This window comes from Planococcus citri, chromosome 4 (genome assembly GCF_950023065.1).
Source record: "Planococcus citri chromosome 4, ihPlaCitr1.1, whole genome shotgun sequence".
In the NCBI taxonomy this organism is placed as follows: domain Eukaryota; kingdom Metazoa; phylum Arthropoda; class Insecta; order Hemiptera; family Pseudococcidae; genus Planococcus; species Planococcus citri.
In genome coordinates, this window is record NC_088680.1 from 59593510 (window position 1) to 59615797 (window position 22288).

Genomic DNA, 22288 nt, shown 5'->3' on the forward strand with positions numbered 1-22288 from the left:
ATATCATTATTGTGAGATCTCAACTACGTGATATATTATTACAAATGTTCGTGTGTATTGGACGAAAACGCTCGTGATTTAAAATTAGGCTTATTTAAAAATTCTGTAAAAACGTTAATTAACTTTATATGTCTGCATTTATGTGGAATATAGATACTCGGTGTCCTGTTCGTGGTGTCAAATAATTCACTTGATAATACAGAAACCTAAATTACGCGAGTGTGGGTTGATTTGCTGACCTTGCTAATTGAAGGGATACAAAAACTTCCATTTTTGCATAGAAACGTTGTCACAAGTCGTATAAAAGGGACAAAGGGTCCATATTGTAAAATTTGTCTATTAACGATGCAAAAAAAACAGGTAAAAGCCTCGTCGAGGCAAATCGTGCAAGACGGTCGTCATATTCGAAATCAGTGATCCAAAATTAGTCCAAAACTGTATCTTTGTTGTGGAACAGTCGATCACTTTTGGAAATTATTGACAAAGAAATTACTTGCACATATTTTTTGGCTTTTTTTTGTCATCATCGACATTTTATTACTTTTCATTGTATTTTTCTTAGGTAAAAAAAACTAGAATTTTGTGTAATTTTTGACAACTTTATCGGAAAAGTGAAGATTTTCAATAGCCAAAAAGTTAGATTTTTTGGTCATTTTTGGCGAAAATCAAGACTTCTAGACAATAAACGACAATTTTTGTAAATTTTTGAAAATGCGAGATTTTTTTGACAATTTTTGGCAACACGAAGTAAACATTTTCGCAATTTCGGGTAAAAACAAAAATTTTTCTCAACGAGCGAGACTTTGAAAATTTTTAGCAAAAAGAACGATTTTTGGCCATTTGTGAAAAAAACGTGACTTTTGGACAATGTTTGCAAAAATACGACAATTTTCACTTTTTAGCAATTCTATGTACCTATTAAAAAACGAAAATTTTTCAAAAATTTTGGCAGTGAGCAAGACATTTTGAGAATTATTGGACAAAAGTAATATTTTTTTGGCAAATTCTGACAGAAAAGTGAGATTTTGGATAATTTGTGGAAAAAAGGAAAATCTTTAGCGTATTTCCTAAAAAGTGAGAATTTGTACCAAGCAAAAAGTTGACACAAAAATTATATTTTTCCGTAATTTTTGTCGAAAAAGTGAGATTTTTTGCATTTTTATTTCATGTAAAAAAAACTTGCAACTTTTTGGTATTTTTTTTTTCACTTTTATCTTCGAAAAATTGAGACATTCCAATTGATGAAAAGCTGATTTTTCCAGCAATTTTGGAGGAAAAGCAAGATATTTGGAAAATTTTTCGAAAATAGTGACTTTTAGGATTGTTTAAAAATATAACAATTTTTTAGCCATTTGGCCAACAGAACAAAAATTTTTGTCATTTTTTTTTGATAAAAAGCGAGACTGACAATTTCAGCAAAAAGTAAGGCTTCATCTGGGCAATTATTGGTAAACAAAAAGATACTTTTTCGATATCTTTGTCGAACAAGCGAAACTTTTTTTCAATTTTTTGGTTTAAAAACGATACCTTTTGAAAACAAAGATCTAATCTGAGTAGATCTACCCAGCTAAATATGATCATACCTATAACCACATCAAGTCCATACAATTTTTCAACCCATTTTACAGCAGATTTCATGTCGAAAGCAATCGACAGAAAAAATACGCAAAATAACGTAAAATAATTCACATCCTTGAATATGATATCAACATATGTACAAACTCGTTCAAAATTTGATATAAAAATTGAAAAATATCAGTAACTTGGTATAAATGTTGCCAAAACGAGCTGAAAATAGGTATCTGGTTTTTTTTGGGATGGTGAGTTCATTGCTGGCATCAGATTTTCTTTAAACTCAAGGCATCACTCGGAAACTGGCTAAAAATGTAGATAGGTACTAAACATGGACCAAAAATTTAATTAATGGTCCTTTGTAGGTTTTCATTTTCTCTCTCTCTTCGAATAATTTTTTTTTCCAAGATCAAATTATTTTTTTTCCTCTTGAATCGTCTTGAGTTTTGCTTAAGATTTTTCAGTGATTTTTCATGATTGAATTTTCGAGAGTTCTCCATTTTCATCGCTTACATGATTTTGTTTTGAATTTTATTAATTCGTTTTTCTGCCTAAATTTTTGTTCTTGATTTCGGCGAAACTTTTTTTCTTTTCTTGGATTTTCGTGATTTTCATAAAATTTTCTCCTAATTTTGCGCCAAATTTTAGTAATTTTTTCTGCCTGAATGTTAAAAAAAAATTTGAGAGTTTTTTTTAAAACTTTATTAAGATTTGGTGGTTTTATTTGGAATGTTTTGGAGGCTTTTTTGATTTTTTTTAAACGTTTTTACTCTAATTTTTCAGAGGAATTTTTCTGCTTTTAATCGAATTTTTATTCTGGAATCTTCATTTGTCTCTTTAAATAACAATGTTCTCAACGTTTTTTTTGCTATCTGAAAGTTCAAAACATTTATTTTTCGGCATTTTTGACTACTAAGTATGTATTTCTGATCAAGAATGCCCGAATTAACAAAATACATATATTTTCTTCCTGTAATTTTCCGAGGAAAAATGTTTAACTTGAAGTCTATGACAACTATAAAATTACATAATATAATAGGTATGTACTAGAAAATGGGATGAAAATAATATGTATTTCATCATGAATTTTTATTAATGATGGTGGAAACTTGAAATGATTTTTCAAACGAAATGATTTGGTCACAGATGTTTTAATTCATTGATCAGCGAACTGGCGGAGGATAATCAAGTAGTTGATAGAAAGAGTGAGAACCTGAAGAACAGAACAAACCGAAACAAATTAATTCTAACGAGAAAAGTAAAAAATGAGACTTTTAAAACAGATATGTGACCTGGTCTGAAAAAAGGGGGCCATAACAGGTGGCTGGGATTGGTCTTATTGGACTCTTAATGACGTCTAGTTTTCAAAATGACCAAAAAATCGGAGATGAAGAATCCGACTCGTGGCCCCTATATAGTCTCAGACCAGGTCACATAAATAGTTACTTGTACATAGATAAGTAATTAGTAATTACATATAATTTTGTTGGCCTACCATTGGAAATTCTATTCGCTTCAGGGGGAAAAATCCATTTAAATGCATGGTTGGATTTCGCAAGTTGACCGTATGCAAAAATCTTGATATCTGCGGACGATTAGTTGATGAATTAAAAAAATCATAGTTACCTACATATATAATTTTCTGTTTAAAAGATAACTATACAATATGCATACCGATTTTAACATGGCAGTCTCTATTTTCATTGTGTTTTCTTGCAGTAAAGTTTCCTTTTGCAGATAATTCATCTTTGAAAAAAAATCCATTTTTAAATTTTGCTTAAATTAATTGTAATTAAATAAGCCTAGTGGTCTACTAACTTGGTAATAAGTTGAATGCGCCGATTCGCAAATTACTAGAAGAAAAATCACATACATTGATGACAAATTGATGTAGACTGTGCAAGGGTACACGATTTTATACGTCGAATAGTATAAAAGAGCATAAACATAGATGATAACAGAGATCACTATTAACATGAAGAATATCAAATATAAGAAGGAATGAGCTTCGTTGAAATGATTACTTATATCGCACAGATTTAACCATACTGAGATGAGTTTTTTCAATTTGAAGTGATCTTTCTTCTCGCTGATGATTTTCTGAAAATTTCATTCGTGATTATTAGCAAAGGTTCGTTAATATTTTATTGGTGATCTATTTCGTAATTGTACCAATGTACCTGTTCTAGAATACGAATATCCTCCGATATCGAGCTAATATAGGCGCAATTGGCAAACCAGTAGAAGGATATAACATAAAGTGAGAAAAAAAGATAATCATTCGTGAGGAAATCGACGATACCACTAAATACATGATAATGAAACCACGCAGCGTAAATACTTCTCCAAGCTAACCACGAAAGGCTGATTAGCGCTGCTATGTTGACGTGTTTTCGACTTCTTGATACAAAAGGTGTTCCAATCACATTTTCATATTCTTTCTACGGTTTAAAAATGTAGAATTAATAATTATTCGAATTTTTATTTCAACCTCGTGGAGACGAAGGCTACCTGAAACTGTTGCCACGAGTTCCAATATTCTTGTACTTCTTTATTCCTGCTCAACATTATTAGTGGTATGGCCAAACAAAACAGTTCAAAAAGCATTTCAGGTCCTGTAGCTGCCACCAACCTTACAATATTAGCCATATTTGTGCGAATTAGCATGTCTAATACGTAGCTTCCGAAATGGTAGTGAAAAAATATACACGAGACGATGCTCACTGAGGCAACAATCTTCGATGATACGAAACGAGGAATTTCATCTGAAGATGACAAAAAATGCAACATTATAAGGCTTAAAAAAATGAAGCAGGTACCTAGGTGTATAAAAATAGGCTTACGTTGTGGTTTTATCCAAAATGGCAATGCGCAAATTATTCTCATCAAATAAAGCATCGGTTTCATTGTTTTCAAATATTCGTTTTTATTCGATTTGAACATGCTTGATGGGAACATATTTCCCAAACAGGAAACTGACTGAACAAATTCCTACTGCATTTTTGAAACTAATTAAAATCATAACTTCTTGATGGGTGTTGGTTTTAAGTCATTTATTCGTCGTTATTTCAGTTCCGAATATTTAATAAGTAAATACGTAGGTAGGAATATAGCTGAGGTACGTGATTATGTTTTCATTATTATACCTGTCAACTTTATCATCGTTGTAAAATCTTAATTGTACGATTTATTACAGCACTATCGTCGTCTATTTATTACAAATGTTCGTGTGTATTTTAGCTATAAAATACTCGTGATACAAAATTAGGCGGAATTAACTATAACTTTATGTTAGAATAGATACCTAGGTAATGTTTAATCTATCTTCATCCTTCAGTTCGAGCGATATGAGTGGGTACCTATCATTTATACACATGCATTCAGGTAGGATATTAGGTAGGTCACTTGCTGTATGCAGTACAAGTCACGTTGTGTGGGTGTGCTCAGTTTTGATTGAAAATGATTTCAAAAATGTCCTTGTATACGTATATAGGTATTGTTCTTTTAAATTCCCAGGGAAAATTGACGCAATATTATGAGATAATTGATGCAAACTGATGCAATCTAAAAAAAAAAAAAAAAAAAAAAACAACACAGTCGATGATAAATTTATCATTCTTTTTCCTTATCATTTTTGTACCTATATGAGAATGAAAAAATGAAATTATTACCGATGGAAATACTACACGATTCAGCACAATAAATCCGTTCAAATTCACTGCAGGGTTTTTAACGTAAATGGTTTGCAAAAAACACAGCACCTGGAAAATTTAAGTGAATGAGTTTGAATTTTGGTTTCGTATTTAAAAAGGATCTTCAAAATTAACTGATCTCATTTTTATTATGTATTTACATTATGAAGCATTTTAGAAGTCATGTGATTGGTGTTTTCTTGTAATAATACTTCTTTTTGTTTTTGATTAATCTGTAAAAAAAAAAATGAAGTGTTCAGTCAAGAAATTAAGAGTATTGGAGTGCATTTTTTAAAAATCTTATTTTGACTCTAAAATATTTATTTAGGAGAGGTGCCTGCTTTTGGTTTTCATTATTTAATTGCTCTCTGCTTTTGAAATTATTATCATTATCTTAAATAATGCGAAGGTACCAATAAATTTTAAAAATTCTGTTCACTCCAAATGTCTCCCAGTTCTCGAAGTGGAAGGATGGGTTTTTTGGTAATTTGAACCTGAAGGCGAGGTGTCTGAAAAATTCAATCAATTTTGAAACTGGAAGCCGCGAAATTGTTTCAAATCAACCACATTTTTACAATTTTGAGGTATTTTTTCATCAAAATTTGAGAGATGGAAGGCACTTGAGAGTCGCATCTAAAAAAACGAATAGATATTATGACTCATCACAATCATATGTATTTTCGTGATTTTTGTTCAAAAATTAGAGAGTGGTGAGGGTTTGGGTTTTTGATTAGTCGTGTCTGAAAAATAAGTGAATATTTGAACTGCTCATCCCCAAAAATTCAACAAATACCGCTTCAATTGACATTTTGAATTTTTTGTACTTTCAATCATGTTTGGGGCACATGTGAGATGGTGGGAGGGGCGAGGTTGATAGGAGTCAGACAAAAGAATAATGTGAGTATTCAAACTCATCATATTAAATCCATTAGAGTAAGTATGGGGAGGTGTGGGGTTGGGCGATTTCGGTCAAATCTGGCGGAGACCTTTATTTTCAGTGTAAAGTCACTCAGAAAAATTTTTGGACCCAAAGGTGCCTGTGGAGTGGAGATATTGGGTGCTGAAAGAGGAAGTGTTTTTTGAAAAATCGCGTTTTTTTGAGTCTAGCTTCTGCTCAACTGTTCTGGGAAGAATGACATTTGAGATTCTGCTTCAACTTATGCCCTTTTCATCAAAATCGAAGACCATATCCAGTATTTTACTGATCGCTTATTTCTGAGTAAATTCGTGTTTTGAATTATTTTTTCTGAAATAGGTACTTAGTTTACATTAATTGAGCCAAAATATTTAAAGAAATCATTTTTGAAATTGAGGAAATATTTTGAAATAATAATGGTACCAATTTTTTTTTTAGTCTTTTTTAGGAATTTCAAAAAATCGAGAAAAATAAACAAAAAACTTGAGTATGAAATTTTTTTGGTTTATTGAAATTCGTAATAATGCTTGAGAAATTGGCACCACTGCGTTCCAAAATATTTCTCCTGTTCCAAAAATGAACTTTTTTGGTGTTTTGGCTTAACTGATGAGAAATATTTTGTATTTCAGGAGAAAAATGTTTAAAGCACGAATTTATTCCAAAAGAAATCGATTTGAAAATTTTCATCCACTCAATAGAACCCTAAAAGTGGTCTTGGATTTTGATAGCAATGGCCTAAGTTGACACAGAATCTCAAATACTATGTTTGGGAGTGAGCATTGTGAGCAATATTCCCCAAAATAGGCTAGGTAGGTGCTCGAATGAAAAAAGTCACGATTTTTTTTTAGAAAATAGTCTTTTCTTCGAGGATCCATCTCTCCTTCTAAAGCGTTCCTCTGAAGGCATCATTTATTCTGAGTGAGCTTCAAATCAAAAAGAAAGGTGTCAATTGAATTTGGTCAAAATCCTCCAACATTTGTTTTGCAATTCACCCTACTCAAGACATTTTTTGATATTTTTACGAATTTTGATCAAAATCCAGAACTTTTTTATACCCCCTTCTTACACCTGAGGCATTGAGACTCTATTTTGAGAATAAACTTGTTAAAAAATGATAAAAAAAGATGTGTCTAAACTGCATTTTTTAAAAAAAATTTCAATAGCCTACGTGTAGTAGGCTCTAATTTATGTACCTGTCTACTTATCATGAAAAGTTCAACTTTCACAGTGAAAGGTCAACTTCATGCTTTTCTTATTTCAAATATCAATTTTCAATTTCCAATTTATTCACTTGTATTTCTTTTAAACCATACCTACTGCTCTCCGATTTGAAAGAAGCCAGACTGTATCAAAAGGATGTGCCCTAATACTTAACTAATCAAAATTTTTAATGCTGAATGTTGATTTTTATTTTAAAAAAAACTCTAAAATCCAATACAGGTCATTTCTATGGCAATTTCTCAACTTTTTCGCAAAAATTCGTTTTAAAACAAAACTAACCTCTGTGAATGATTACTTTATTTCAACTTTCCCCTTCCTGGTTCGAAAACTACCAGTTATTTAAGCCATTATGGGGCCTTCTGAAAACTTGCAACAAATTTTTACAAAATCGAATTTGGTTCGAGAAAGTATCTGAACACAAAATTGAATAATTTGAGAGAAAAAAGATGATCCAAAAAAAAACAAAAAAAAAAAAACATTTTCAATGCAAAGCTCTCCTAGTATAGTAAGGCATTACAGCATCTCTTACGTACCTGTCTTTGTACTGAATACGCAGTCTCGCATATTACAAAAATAAGCATCACAGTTATTAAAATTCCTGTCAATTGCACAACAATTTCGGACATTTCTTGATACGTTGAATGATAAATTGCTGTATAGGAAAAAATAATCATAGCCGTAACAATTCCTAAAATATAAACCAAAAATAGAACGGAATGTGCAGCATTGAACTTTTCCATTAGCTCACTCAAAGTTAACCAAATTGACAATATTTCGTGTAATTGTTGATCATTTGAGTTCATACTCTTCTCTATTACATTCTGCAAAATGAAACATATCAATGAGCCACAATTTGACTAATTAATAATTAGGCAATATTTAATGGAGTAATCGATCTATTCGTCTTACTTCCCTTTTGTAAATGAAGTAAATCGGCGGCTGCGTATTTCACGTAAATGCAGTTTGTGTACCAATAAGCTCCCACAGTGAAGACAGTCGAATAAGCTAAACCTCCAGCGATCAAATTGGTATAATCGTTTCCATCGTGTACATAAATATATCCTAATACTTCGATAAATAATGTGAGAAGTAAGACGATTAAGGTAGCCAGTTTTATGCTTGTTTTTGACCGTGAAACGTACACTTTGTCGGATATTTTTTCATATCTGTCCTGTTAAAATTGAAATGTCGATTTAATACAGAAGAAATTGTACTTGCATTGTGAGCTTATTATTGAACATTAACCTGGAAGTGTTTCCAATTTTTCCAATACTCGCTTAAATATTTCTGTTTATTCCACGTGCAAAAAGGTATCATGAAGACAAACCATCGAACAATTAACCTGGGCACAATCCCCATTAAATATTTGAAACTAAAACTATCCTCCGAGTAGGTCATTTGCCGAAACATATAAGCCAAGTTAAAAGTAACATTGGTGCAATAAATAATTACGCCGATTAGTGATAGAAATTTAGATGTCAGAAATGTAGGTATATTTTCTGAAACATGGTACAAAGTTTGAAATTATGTAGAAGGGTGTTTGAATGGTGAAAATCGTAATTTAATTAATCACCTTTCTCATTTAAATGGAATGGCATCGTTCCCAGTATTTTCATTAGAAATAGTATTGGTTTTATTGTATCGATATAATTATGAATTCCATTCCGAACCATTTCTTGAAAATAGCACCGAAATTTATTACATGCACCTGTAAGTACTTATTGAGATCTGGATATTTTCATTAGCACTTTAGAAATTGTACTTGGTTGTACGAGTATGTTTAAAAAATTCCCTCTTTCGTTGCGTGTTTAGTGACTATAAACGTTGAATTTTAATGTTCGATGGCCACTACTCTGCTTTTCTTTATCACTTACAAGTTAATAAATAATTATTTCAACTGCGAATTAAGCAATTGTATCATGTCACAAACATTTTTATTGCCCTATTGAGTAAACACATTAACAATATTACTATCACCTTGATGATTCGAATTGCTTCTGTTTGAAGGTCTCAGAAAGGTATGTCGGTATTTAGATGGGAATTTATTCAAGGTGCCAACTCTTAAAAGTTTCATTTCCTGAGTGAAAATTGTCTGAGAACTATCAAGTAGTTGATACTAATCGATAAAATCTGAAAAAAGGACGAATTTTCAATTAGCAGTAGATATTGAAATAGTGAACTGCAAACAAAAAATGAAAATACATAATATATGTGTAAGTCTAGGACTAGGTAATATTTAAAAATAGAAATTCACCGATGGAAATAATGACCGATTGAGCGTTAAAAACCCATTCAAATTAATTCTAGGATTTCTCGTCTGTATCGTTTGTAAAAATCCCCACACAGCGTTCAACATCCTTACATCCATTTTTGAGGTGTTCCCTTCTAATAGAATTTCTTCTTGTTTAGAATTTAGCTAGAAATGAATAAAGAATCGCAGTCATTTATTTGAATAGGTAGTCTGAAATTTATCCTTTTATCTCAAATGAAATTAATCGATTTACCTGTTTATACACCGAATGTGCTGTTTCGCAAAATATCATTATCATTAGAACTCCTAAACCGCAGGAAATGAATCGCAAAGCATACACGAAACTCTGTATTCGAATGAACATCGATGTAACTCCCGAATAAAATGATATAATGGCTAGAATGATAATCAACATGAGATATGCCAAGAAAAGAATCGAATGGGATGTATTGAATTGATCGGCTAATTCACATAAGGTCACCCAGAGTCTCCCGAGCTGGTTTAATTTTTGTTCATCGTGGCCTTCTTGAACAGTTTTCTGAAAATATATTGTGTGAATATTTATTAGGCTACTTACTCTGGATGAAAAAAAAAAGATTCAATTTCAATTATCTGACCATTTCGAATTTGAATTTCGTATAATTTGAATGAAAATATTTTATTATCTGTGGGAAAGAATGGAATCTGATCAGATCAAAAAACTGAGCAAAAAGCCTCATTTTCTGATAAAAAATGCTAAAAATGGTTGCTTTTTCGCAAAAAGTTACAAAAAATCTTTATTTTGACAAAAATTACCAAAAAGTTGAAAAAATCTCGCTTTTTCAACAAAAATTGCGAAAAAGAATAATTTTTTGCCAATAATTGCCAAATAGTCCTGCCCTTTGCTAAAATGGTTGAAGTTTTGATTTTCCTCCAAAATTGACAAAAATTTCCACTTTTCCAAAAATTACTCAAAAATCCAGTTTTTATTTTAATACAAAAAAGTTGCCATATTTGTGCTTTTTGGCAGAAATTATGAAAAATTATAATTTTTTTTCCAAAAATTTTTTGCCAAAAAATATTGCGCTTTTTGCTAAAATTATAAAAGGCTTGCTTTTTAACGAAAATTATCACTTTTTTTGCAGATTTGTCAAAAAAATGTTACTTTTTTGAAGAACTATTTAAAACAATAGTTTTTTGCCAGAAATTGCCAAAAAGCATCATTGTTTTTGATCAATAATTCTCAAAAAATGTTGTTTTTTGCTAAAATTGCCAAAGTTTTACTTTTTTGACAAAAACACTATTACTTTTTGACAAAAATTGACAAAAGTTTTCGCCTTTTACCAAAATGGTTAAAAATTGTTTTTTTTTTTTACAAAGAATTTTCAAGAAGTATCATTTTTTTAGTAATTGTTCAACAATGTCACTTTTTTGGCAAAACTTGCGAAAAAGTATCACTTTTTCTAAAAATTGCCGAAGTCTCGTTTTTTGCCAAGAATTTTCAGAAATTCCTGCTGTTTAGCAAAATTGTTGAAATCATTTCACTTCCCCCCCCCCCAAATATTAAATTCCAATAAGATTCACTATTTTTATAAAAATTGTGCGAAGCCTTGTTTTTTTTTTCAGAAATTGGCAAAAAGTTCTTCGTGCTGCTAAAATGGTCAAAATCGCGATTTTTGACAAAAACTGTGCTTTTCTGCCAAAATTGTCTTGATAGCTAAAATCGTCATTTTTTTTGCCTAAACTGTCATTTTTTGCAAAAATTATCATATTTTTTTGCCAAAGTTGTCATTTTTTTTGCCAAAATTGCCATTTTGTGTCAAAATTGTCATTTTTTGCCAAAATAGTCATGCCAAAAATTTCCATTTTCTGCCAAAATGGTCATTCTTTGCCAAAATTTTCATTTTTTGCCAAAATGGTCATTTTTTTTGCCAAAATTGTCATTTTTTTGCCAAAATTGCCATGTTCTGCCAAAATTGTCATTTTCTGCCAAAATAGTCATATTTTTTTGCCAAAATGGTCATTCTTTGCCAAAATAGTCATATTTTTTTGCCAAAATTGTCATTTTTTTGCCAAAATTGTCATTTTTTGCCAAAATTGTCATTTTTTGCCAAAATTGTCATTTTTTGCCAAAATTGTCATTTTTTGCCAAAATTGTCATTTTTTGACAAAATTGTCATTTTTTGACAAAATTGTCATTTTTTGCCAAAATTGCCATTTTTTTGTCAAAAATTGAAAGAATTTCCAAAATTGCCAAAATGTGTAGCTTTTTTACCAGAAAGTTGCAAAATAGTTCAAGATTTTATTTTGCTAGCGTTTTATCTGTTTTTTCCTTCTAATTACTTCTTTGAACTGTTTGCGTACTTGAATTTAGTTTTTGATTAGTCATAAGATTTGATTTATTGCATCTGATCAATAGATCTGATTTGGTTTGACCAGACCTTACCAAATCCAAACATTTCCCCCTCAAATGGTGCAGTTGAATACCTACCTACTGGTTTTATTTCCATATCTTACTTGAACCAGATGAAGCACATCTTTAGCCACAGCTCTGATATAAACGCAATTGATGAACCAATATGCAGCTACTGAATTTATAGTGGAAGCTAGGAAACAAGATGATACGAAATTCACATTAACGGTGCCTTTATAATAAAACACTTGTGATAACGCAACGGTTGATAAAGTTAATGAAAAAGCTGCAGCTGTAGCGACTTTTATTTTTTTCTTCATTCGCGTTGCATAAACAGTCCCAGTTATTGATTCGTATTCATCCTAAGATGTGTTAGTTTTATAATGAAATTATTGGTTCAAAATATTATGTAATAATTATAATTATTACGATAAACTGATATAAGTAGGTAGTTTGATTTGATTTACTTGGAAATGTTTCCAATTATCCCAATAACGATGGAGAGTTTTACTTTTACCCCAAGTCGTGAATGGTATGATAAATATGAATAGTCTGGCAGTTACAGGAGGAGCTAGTACGAGTAAGTGATCCAAATTGTATCTATGAATTAGTTTATTCAGTTGTCGAAATACGTAAATTGAGTTGCTGATTACAGTGGTCATGTATACGGAGATGGACACTAAGGCTGTTATTTTGGAAATCACGAACCAAATCAAATTATCTGTAACATGATTTTTTTAACACGTTAAGTAGATCATAAATTAGCAGTTCTCTTTTATGGATATTTTTCCAAATTCTTCTATTTTCAGCGGTCTTAAAATACTCAGGTAATCAGGTGGTAAGTATTTGAGCTAATAAAAATAAAGTTTATCTGTACCTTTTCTTTCCAGCTGTATGGGAAGTACGCCATTTAATTTCAAAAGAAATAGAATCGGTTTTAAAGTATCCACGTATTCATTTCCATCATGTTCAAGACTCATCTTAGTAAAAGTGCTGCAAGTTCATTAACGTATATCCCGTGCTCGAAATTACAATAACAAGAACATACTTTCAAATTGTAATAAAAGTTGGTTTTCTCGTTTTCCCACTTTTTTTGTTTTTAACGAAGTTGATTTAAATTAAATTATCCCATGGTGACTCATTGTATCGTATTTTTCATCGATTTATTACTCACTGGAGGATTTCATTTTGTATGGGTAACTACAGGAATGTCTGTTTGGTTACTTTTGCATGATAGACGTTCATTTCATTTTCATTTACACAATCGAACTTTTTCCAGCTCTTTTTTTAAAACTTTTTTCAATGTAGGTGGATTGGGTATTTACTGGCATTTGAGATATAACTTTGAACAATTTTCAACAATGTAGTTTAATTAATTACAAAAAAAAACCTGTTGAAATATTTCACGTTTATTGTTCGAGTATCGTTTGACATACCACTTGTAATATTTTCTTTTCTTATTTGAAAAAGAGAAAAATTGACTTGAATTTCATGTTCGACAAAATAATCATCATCCCAGCGGGTTGAATTGTTTCAATACAATCAAGAAATTAATGATGGTTGCGGAAATCTAAAACATAAAATTTGTCACAAAGATTAAATGTCGATTGGATTTACGATGTGACATAAAAAATTAAAGAACTGATTCAAACTATTATCGATATGCTACTAAATATGAATTAAGAACTCACTACCGAAGCCTCACGTGCCATTTTACAATTTTTGCATACTTTGATCATGTTTAAGGACACGAGAGGGGAGGGAGAGGGATAAAACCGTAGAGAGACCAGGTCAAAAAATAATTCAATATCAATCTCAAAACTTCAAACTAATAATAATTCGATATTCCACTTCAAGTAGGGTCACGGGTGGTTAGTTGTCAAAAAAAAAAGTTTTTTGAAGTTTCTGAAGCCATTTATGAATATTTCTTCACCGTTTTGAGCTCATTTGAAAGCTTGATTCTTTGCGCGTGTTTTCTTTTTTTAAAATTGAATTTTGGTTCATGTGATGAATAGTTAATGGTGGATTTAGTGAGATACTTTTTTGTGACAACTAACAACCACCCCTGTTGTAAGTTGTCAAACACGCATTCATTATTGATTAAAAAAAACTTACAATTCAATTTTCAAAAATTTTCAGAAAGAAAACACGTGAGAAGGACTAAACTTATAGATAAACCAAAGAACTTGAAAAAATATCCATAAACAACTTAAAAATTGACTGGTCATTCTTTGAATTTTTTTTTGCATAGGTAAATCGATCAATTCAACTTTTTATTCGTTTTATACAAATGAAAGGCAGAAAAAAAATGATTCAATAATGCAATAGATAATTTTCTGAAAATATTTTTCCACTTTGATGCATATTTTGGTAAACTGTCTCATTGACAACTAACAATATTCCCTTTTTTGACAACTAACAACTTCTCGTTTTTCACCTTTGTACCAAAAAATTTTATTCATTTCAAAATTTTTTGTAATTGAACATGTGATTACTGAATCCGTGATAAAATTTCCTTTAAATTGATGTATAATTTATTTACTTTTGACAAATTTTTGATGTTTAAAAACGAAAAGTTCCAATTTAACATGTGTAACTTCGCACCTGTAAAATCACTTTTTTCAAAACTGTATCCCCAAATAAAAAGCTATATTGCCAATTTTGCATGTTGGAACATTAGTAGGTATAGCATGAAGTTATTATGAAGGTTTTGTGTGGATAGCGTTCATGTATCCTTTTAAAAACGCAATCTGACAACTAACAATTATTGACAACTAACCACCCGTGACCCTACATATTAAATTGAATTTTGATCGAAATTGAGGGCCTTTGTGCCCCCTCAAGATGCTAAATTTTCTCTTTAAAAATTGGTTTCTTGAAAAAGGGTTAAAAAATAGTCTTCGTTGTAATTTTTTTAGACTTCTAATTAACATTTTTCAATTTTTGTACGTATAAAAATTTGAGCTTTCACGCTATACTGGAATTTCGAACTTTTCACAGAGCCTTTGTAATCAAATTTGAATTTCTGAAATATTTTCTTCACCACTTTTCAATCAGATTTGCTTCAATTTGAACCAGTCTTGAAAGTGTGCTTTCGTAGTTGAGCACTTGAGCAGTTTTGCAAGAATTCAAATGGAAAAATTGGTGTCGAAAGAATTGCATACTCGGTTCGCCGTAAATAATACACGTGCTTCTGGATTTACGGCGAACTGAGTATGCAATTCTATTAACACAACTTCAACCTATTCCATGTTAACTGGAACCAAAAACAAAGAAGGATTTTCCAGTTTCGTTTAGTTTTCTCAAAGGTTCCAGTTCGCCAGAATTGGCGTCTTTTCTCTTCCCCGTCCATTGTAGTGGGGAGGGGAGGGAGGAAGGTGACCGGGTGAACCTTAATTTTCACCAAACTGTCAAATTTTTTCAAGACGGGTTGTTTACAGCGTTGCCAGATTTACAAAAAAAAATTGTATTCGTTCAAAAATTTAAAATTTTGAAAAATGAAAAAAAATTTCTACAAATTTCTAAAAAATACGGGAATTTTAAATTTTTCATACATTTTTTACGGAATATTGATCTCAAATGCTTGATTTTGGCTTTTTAAATAAACTTCTGAAATGTTTGATTTTTTTTTTGGAGAGAGAGTTCAAACCTGTTTAAGACGCCAATGCTAAAAATTTTCGCGAATTTTTTTTGCATTTTTCCCCAAATCTTGGCATTTTTTATTCATTTCTAACAAAAAAGCAACAGGTTTAAAACTGATTTTCGATGTTGAAAATTATAAGCTGTGAACATGGTTTTTTCCCAATCATCTGGCAACCCTTGGTTGAACTTGATGCAAATTTATTTGTAGAGTTTTGAAGGGAATACATGGGAGATTCAAAATGAATTATTTTTTGAATTTGATCAGTACAAATTTGAATTTTTGTACCTAAAGCTTAATTTTCAAAATGAATTCAAATATGGAAAGCTATCATTCAAAATTTTTTTAGCTGCAGTGTAAGGGTGAGATATGGCCCAACCGCAATACGTGGTTTTTATTGTAAAGTCTTCTCAGCAAAGATTATTGAACTTATTCCATAGTGGGGACTGAAGGTTATGTGTACAAGTATATTCTCTATCCGAGGTTCCAAGCTCTGATCGTGAACCTCGCAGCATCACTTGGTCCAAGTACCTCGAGCTCGCTTGTACCAATGTCGCGGAGTACGCTAGGCTGGAGTGGCTAAGTTCCACTCTCCCTGTTTTTATAATGTTACCCATCGCGTGGTGAATTTGTTTTATACATAATTAACATTGTGAACATTAATCGCGTTATGTCGATCGATTAATGATACTATGGAAGCATCCCTTATCGTTCCGGATTTAAGGGATGGCGACCCAATTGAACGTGTACCTACCAACCAATACCCAGCGACGTGCTTAGTATGAGTAGCACCCCGACGAGCTGGGAACGTGTACAGTGTTGAGGTAAGAGATGTATCCTGAATCTTACCCAGTTTCCTTCACCACCCTATTAATTATAAGTAGTGTAACTTTACCGCACTTTTATAATTAATCTCACTCGCTTATTAAACGCACGCCAGGCATGTTCCTGAGATAGTTCTGCACAATCCGCATAGTCTTGACCAATTATGCTGCTGACAGTTTTCCATGTCAACACAGAATAATATTAACCTAGTTTAAGATTATTTGGTATAATTACGCTAAACCATTTTATTCAATTACATCGAATATAGGAGTAAAATGATTTGTCTACTGTGTTTTATTTCACGAGTAGATTCAGATTAGTGTTAAATAGGAGTTGAGAATGATTGACAGCCTACCCTCTGAGCTAGACAAGTCCGAAGAAATATAACTTCTCTAAGGAATATTTCTTGGAATCCCCCAGGCACTATGTTATTACCACCTTTCCCAATATAGCCAATCATTACCAGACCCCTTTTTACAGCAGTTGGAATACTTTTTCATCTTCTTTGGAACAAACCAGTTTTCAAACTGAGATCTCAACATCGTTTGTGAGAGCAACGCCTCCTCCTCTCAATTCTTATTAAAATTTGAAAATTTTGAAAAATGAAGCAGCATTTGTATAGATAGGTATTTTTGATAATTTGATAGTGCTGATTCGAATTTTGGCTTATTTTTTTTCAATGTTGTTCCCTCTAACCTTCCACTTTCTTCTCACTTTCTCGATATTTCATTTTTCTTAACCGCGTTGATTCCTCATTTCTTATACTTACTGAGATAAGACTGGAACGACTTATGATCATTATACCATTCATCATGATTTTCGGTTGCTTGGTTTCAATAGTTTGGATGAAAATTAGAATCTGTCATAAAAAACCAGCCATGTTAATTTACTATTTGATCGTAATTGGTAAAAAATTAATCATTTTTGTCAATTGCAAGTTGTGTTTATGATAATGAAAAGCCAAAATTCTGCTTAATTTATATGTCAGTAGGTATTCCATACCACTTTCAGTATTCTTGGATTCATTTCTTTTGTATCTGTTGTCAAAAGGCAGACGTGTGTTAATCTTCCTATCTAAAAAAAAAAAAAAAAAACGGTAAACGCAGATTTCAAAAAAGTATGAAACTTGATTAAAAATTTTTCTGTTGACAGAAACGGACTTACCTGATTCAAAACCAAATTAGACGATTCGCAAAATATCAGCAGTATCAAGAAGGATATAATCGTACAAGTGAAATATGCTAAACTGGCGCTTTTATCTTCTTCAACGAAAATTAAAAATGTAAACGCATAGAGGCAAGTCACCATCGTTACGATCATATTTAACACATTGATTAAAAATGTGATGGAAGCTGTCGATGGGAATTCTGCATTCCAGTCGTATAATTTGACCCAAAAATCAACTAGTTTCATTAAACTGTCTTCATTTTTGCTGGTTATTGATTGCTATGGAAGTGTGGATGAAAGTTAAAAATGAATCCATGTCTAGTTTTAAGCCACGTAATATTTTAAACAGCTAAAATACGTACATTGATCAAAGTGACAATATTTCTAGCCACTAATGCCACAAATAAACAATTAGTTAGCCAATAAAGTGCTACGAATATCACCGTCTCTCCTAGAAAAAGGTACGATAAAATACTGCTCGAAGCTGCTATCTCAATATCGAAGTATGGTTTTAAAGGTATCAAAATCAATATGGTTCCTATCAAGATGGCGATAGTTGTATAAGGTATCGTGTTTTTGAAAGGCAACGAAAATGGTGATTTTTGAATGTCAGATAGTGTATCCTAAAAATACACCCAAGTATGAGTCCTTATTTGTTAAAATACTTACTTACCTATCTGTTATATGTTGGTTACTTATTTGAACCAGCTCAACACACTTGTAAGTTTTGCCACTGCTTCATGTGATTGTATACTCGCCTATGGCTTCGCCACGTCATTAATGGTATTAATAGAAACATTATTCTATTGATTACCGGAGGTATAATTCGAACGAAAATATTATACTGGAAATTCTCAAACATCAGGTTAGCGTTTTTGATCACGTAAATGTATTTTTCTACCCATACAACGCAGAAAAACGATGCAGAAATCAACGTAATTACTCTCGAAGTGAATAAATTTTTGGAAGTTTCTGAAAATTGAATTCGATATCAAATAAAGTAAGTGTACTCGGGCTGAATTTAAGTACTTAGCTGAGATAGAGCTCTAAGAGTTACCTCGATGCGAAAATATAAATGGAAATATGCCGAGTATTTTCAAAATCTGAAACATCACTCGAAAACATTGGTAATATTGGTTATTTTCATCCATATTTTTTCAATACTGTGCGAAAAAAATGTGTTGCAGTTTTGAAACACGACCCTGGTATTTTCCACATTGTTTCGTGACTAATGTGTATTTTTCGCTGATAAGCTGTAATTTATTACGTTTTTTGCTCGTATTAAGGGTATCGAGTATACCTGCATCGTGTGTAAGTTATTATTTATTTACATTGCAAATGATGAGGTAGGTACCTAATCGCATACCTATTACATTTTCAAATTCAAATTATAACCAATTATTTCATTTAGTAGGTACTCGTACAAATACATAGTTTGAGAACAATTCTATAAAATCTAAAAACCCTCTCAAAGTGGGTGTATTCTCTCTTTCTTAAAAAAAAAAAAAAAAATAGATACATGATTTGTATAAAAATTAAATAAATTTTGAATATCTATCGACTTTTAGATGAAATCATTATCCCTGCGGGTTGAATTGTTTCAACACAATCAAGGAATTGATGATAGTAGAGGAAATCTGAAACAAAAAATTCACGTGAGATAACACATTGAATAAATTTAATAATGTGGCATGAAAACATATATGGACACATGATTGTTCGATCGGATTCAGACCTTTGAGGGAATGAGTTTTTTTAAAATGTTATTTTATTTTTTCTTGAATGACTGCCATTTTAAATTGGCATTCCAGAGTTGACGAAGAATGCAATTTATGATTTCGCACTGCTTCCTCAATTTATATTTGTTAATAATTTCTTACTTACTGAGATTATACTGGAACGATTCAGGCTCATTATGCCATTGACCATTATTTTTGGCTTTTTAGTTTCGTTTGTTTGAAGAAAAATTAGAATCTGTCATCAAAGAGATTTTGTGTCGATTGTACATATTAAAGTGAATTCCGTTTCATTATTAACTGCATAACTACGAGATTTGAATTTCATACCACTTTCAATATTCGCTGATTCATTCCGTTCATGTTTGTGATCAGAATACTTTCGTGTATCACTGTTGCTAGCTAATGAAAAATTGAAAAATATTTTCATTATAAAAATGTGTAATATAAATTTGATAAAGGGTAGACCTATTCTCAGATCAGGCTGTCAAGTGCTCCTGTTCTCAGATTTGAAAAATTATGATCAGATGGATTATTGTTAGATGCTCTATAAAAAGAAATTCAGAGCCAAAATCTTGCCCTTACATGTCCCACCTTCACCATTGTGATAAAAAGATTCTGAAAGAAATCGTGTGGAAAGGCTCACTTACTACTCTTCTGTGCATTCCAAGTGGTATCATAATTCTACTTCAAATGCTCATGGATACATACAGATTTTTTTAAAGCAAAAACGTGGTTTGGGCTATACCAGGCATGGAGGTAAAATAGAAGCCAGATTTTAACTTGGCATTTTTTTTTTTTTTAGAGATACCCAACAATAATTCATCATTATTTCTCAATTTCTGCTATAAGTGTGTAACTGATGTTTCCATTAGAAAATATTACATGTTCAGATTTGTCATTGTTGATTTTCACATGCCATGCCATCTTTCTGTCCATGAGTGAAGGTCAGAAAGATGGCGTGTGAAAATCAACAATATAGCAAATCTGAACATGCAATATTTTCTAATCAAAACATCAGTTACACTCCTGTAAAAACCAAGCACAAATCGCAACTCGGGAGTAATAAGGTGACATCTCAAAAAAAAGAAATTTTACAGAAGAGTGATTTTCTTTTTTTTAAAAACTTGATTCATTATTTTTATCAACTTATAATTAATTGTGAGGAATGAATAGCACCTCATTTTAAAGATCTGGTATCCTACCTTCATTTAGCATAAGAACACGTTGAAAAATAAAATCTTAAAGAGGAAATATTTCAATGTTTGGAAAACATTTTGAGTTATAACCTTTCATTAAAGTTGATGTGGAGGCGAAAGGAAGCGCCCAAAAAAATTTCATGTTTACAAAGTTGTAGAGAATTAAATTTCCAATCGACGTAATGTCGTTAGTTTTTTTCTAGAATGCTTAGTTTTTGAGTTTTTCTCAAAAAACTAAAATTTCATATGTGCAAATTCATTTTTCTGAAAAGTGATCAATTTAAAAAAAAAATTCCATTTGGTACAAACCAATAAAAAATGCACTCCTTGTGACTATTTCTAACTGACAAACATTCAAAACAATCAAAACTATTTGTTAACACTTTGTATGTATAAAATTTGCTCAAAAAAGGTGGAGTTTTTTGAGATGTCACCTTATAACTCCAAACAACTTGCAATGTTGTTGAGATTTTGAGTTAGGCCACTTGCGTTTTTTACAAGATCTAGATAATGTACCCAACTCAAAGTGTAATTTTTGGTTGAGGGGGGTCATACAAACCCCAAAAATGCAAAAACATCAAAATCAATTTTTTTTGAGATGTGAACTTATTACTACCGAGGTGCGAAATTACCTTGGTATGGACTTGGATAGAAAACTCACATAGAGAACCCATATTGAAAAGAAACCAGATGAAGTCAACCTAAAGCTGCTTGATATGCAGGGCTGTAAGGTAATTTATGTTGGTAAATTACGGTGGTATTTTACCGTATTTTACGGTATTTTACCAAAAGTTTATTACCGTATTTTACCATAATTTACCAAAAATCCAAATTAACACTTTTTTCCCATTTTTCCTTCATAAATTTCCAAATTTCCATGGAAATTTATGATTAGAAAGTTACCAAAAATTTTCCCTATAAATTTCCAAAAAATGTCGAATCCATGGAAAATTTTCTATAATCTTTAATAACACCTAAAACAGATGAAAATTTACTTCAGAGGCAGGTCAGAACTTCGGAGTCAAACTACACAAAATAATTCTTCATAATATCCAATTAGTAAAATACCATAAATACTGTAAAATACCGTATTTTACCGCCGTATTTTACCAGCGAATAAATTACAGTAATTTAACAGCCCTGGTGATATGTCATGACCAAGTAAGGAAATGTCGCTTCAGAACATCAACCTTTTATTCTTCTCATCTGGACTGCTATTCCAATGGTACATTTCGTTGCCTTAGTTGCAAAGTAGTGTATGTCCATCTACAATTGACTCTATACAGCCCAAAAGATACTCAGGTATCTCTGTACGTATGTACGCGTATACGTGTGCGCGCGTGCGTGGGGGGGGGGGGTAGTTTTCGACCTTGTTTGTCAACATGTAAAGCGTTGAAAAACGCTCTTTGGTCAGCAGTACCAGTAGCTGCATGGATAAGGTAACGGATTAGAGTGCCGAAGATGTGGGTTCAATTCCCGCGTCGGGCACAAATTTTTTCAAAATTTTTTTTCGCGATTTTTATTTTTACGAGTTGAATTTTTATAGAAAATGTAATTAAATTATTTTTTTTTGCTTTCAAACAATGAATAAATTTATTAATATTATTTTTCGAATTGTATGCCGAATTAGGCGAGGCGAAGCCGAGCCGTTTGTTTATTTTCGTAGTGATATCCCCT

At 31.6% G+C, this 22288-nt stretch overlaps 2 protein-coding genes across 2 annotated transcripts; both read right to left on the reverse strand.

Annotated features, from left to right (window-relative positions):
• Positions 1-2517: 2517 nt before the first annotated feature.
• On the reverse strand, positions 2518-9143 carry LOC135844281 (gustatory and odorant receptor 24-like). The gene is made up of 12 exons (XM_065362435.1): positions 8975-9143; positions 8647-8900; positions 7935-8572; positions 5426-5497; positions 5244-5333; positions 4416-5136; positions 4084-4337; positions 3753-4013; positions 3391-3672; positions 3247-3318; positions 3068-3157; positions 2518-2785 (listed from the first exon to the last, which is right to left on the reverse strand). The coding sequence occupies exons 6-12, from the start codon at positions 4528-4530 to the stop codon at positions 2729-2731; spliced, it is 1131 nt and encodes a 376-aa protein (XP_065218507.1). The 5' UTR covers positions 4531-5136; positions 5244-5333; positions 5426-5497; positions 7935-8572; positions 8647-8900; positions 8975-9143; the 3' UTR covers positions 2518-2728.
• Positions 9144-13437: 4294 nt separating this feature from the next.
• LOC135843857 (uncharacterized) lies at positions 13438-18680 on the reverse strand. Its single transcript, XM_065361892.1, has 6 exons — positions 18395-18680; positions 18039-18299; positions 17674-17955; positions 17512-17583; positions 17279-17368; positions 13438-13614 (listed from the first exon to the last, which is right to left on the reverse strand). The coding sequence occupies exons 1-6, from the start codon at positions 18536-18538 to the stop codon at positions 13555-13557; spliced, it is 909 nt and encodes a 302-aa protein (XP_065217964.1). The 5' UTR covers positions 18539-18680; the 3' UTR covers positions 13438-13554.
• Between the last annotated feature and the right edge of the window lie 3608 nt (positions 18681-22288).

Coding starts and splice junctions, on each gene's coding strand:
- LOC135844281 (XM_065362435.1), bottom strand. CDS start 4,530: ATGTTCCCATCAAGCATGTTCAAATCGAATAAAAACGAATATTTGAAA. Junction 4,338..4,415: donor ATTTTGGATAAAACCACAAC/GTAAGCCTATTT, acceptor TGTCATCTTCAG/ATGAAATTCCTCGTTTCGTA. Junction 3,319..3,390: donor CGCATTCAACTTATTACCAA/GTTAGTAGACCA, acceptor TTTTTTTCAAAG/ATGAATTATCTGCAAAAGGA.
- LOC135843857 (XM_065361892.1), bottom strand. CDS start 18,538: ATGTTTGAGAATTTCCAGTATAATATTTTCGTTCGAATTATACCTCCG. Junction 18,300..18,394: donor AGCAGTGGCAAAACTTACAA/GTGTGTTGAGCT, acceptor GTGTATTTTTAG/GATACACTATCTGACATTCA. Junction 17,369..17,511: donor ATCCAAGAATACTGAAAGTG/GTATGGAATACC, acceptor TTTTTATGACAG/ATTCTAATTTTCATCCAAAC.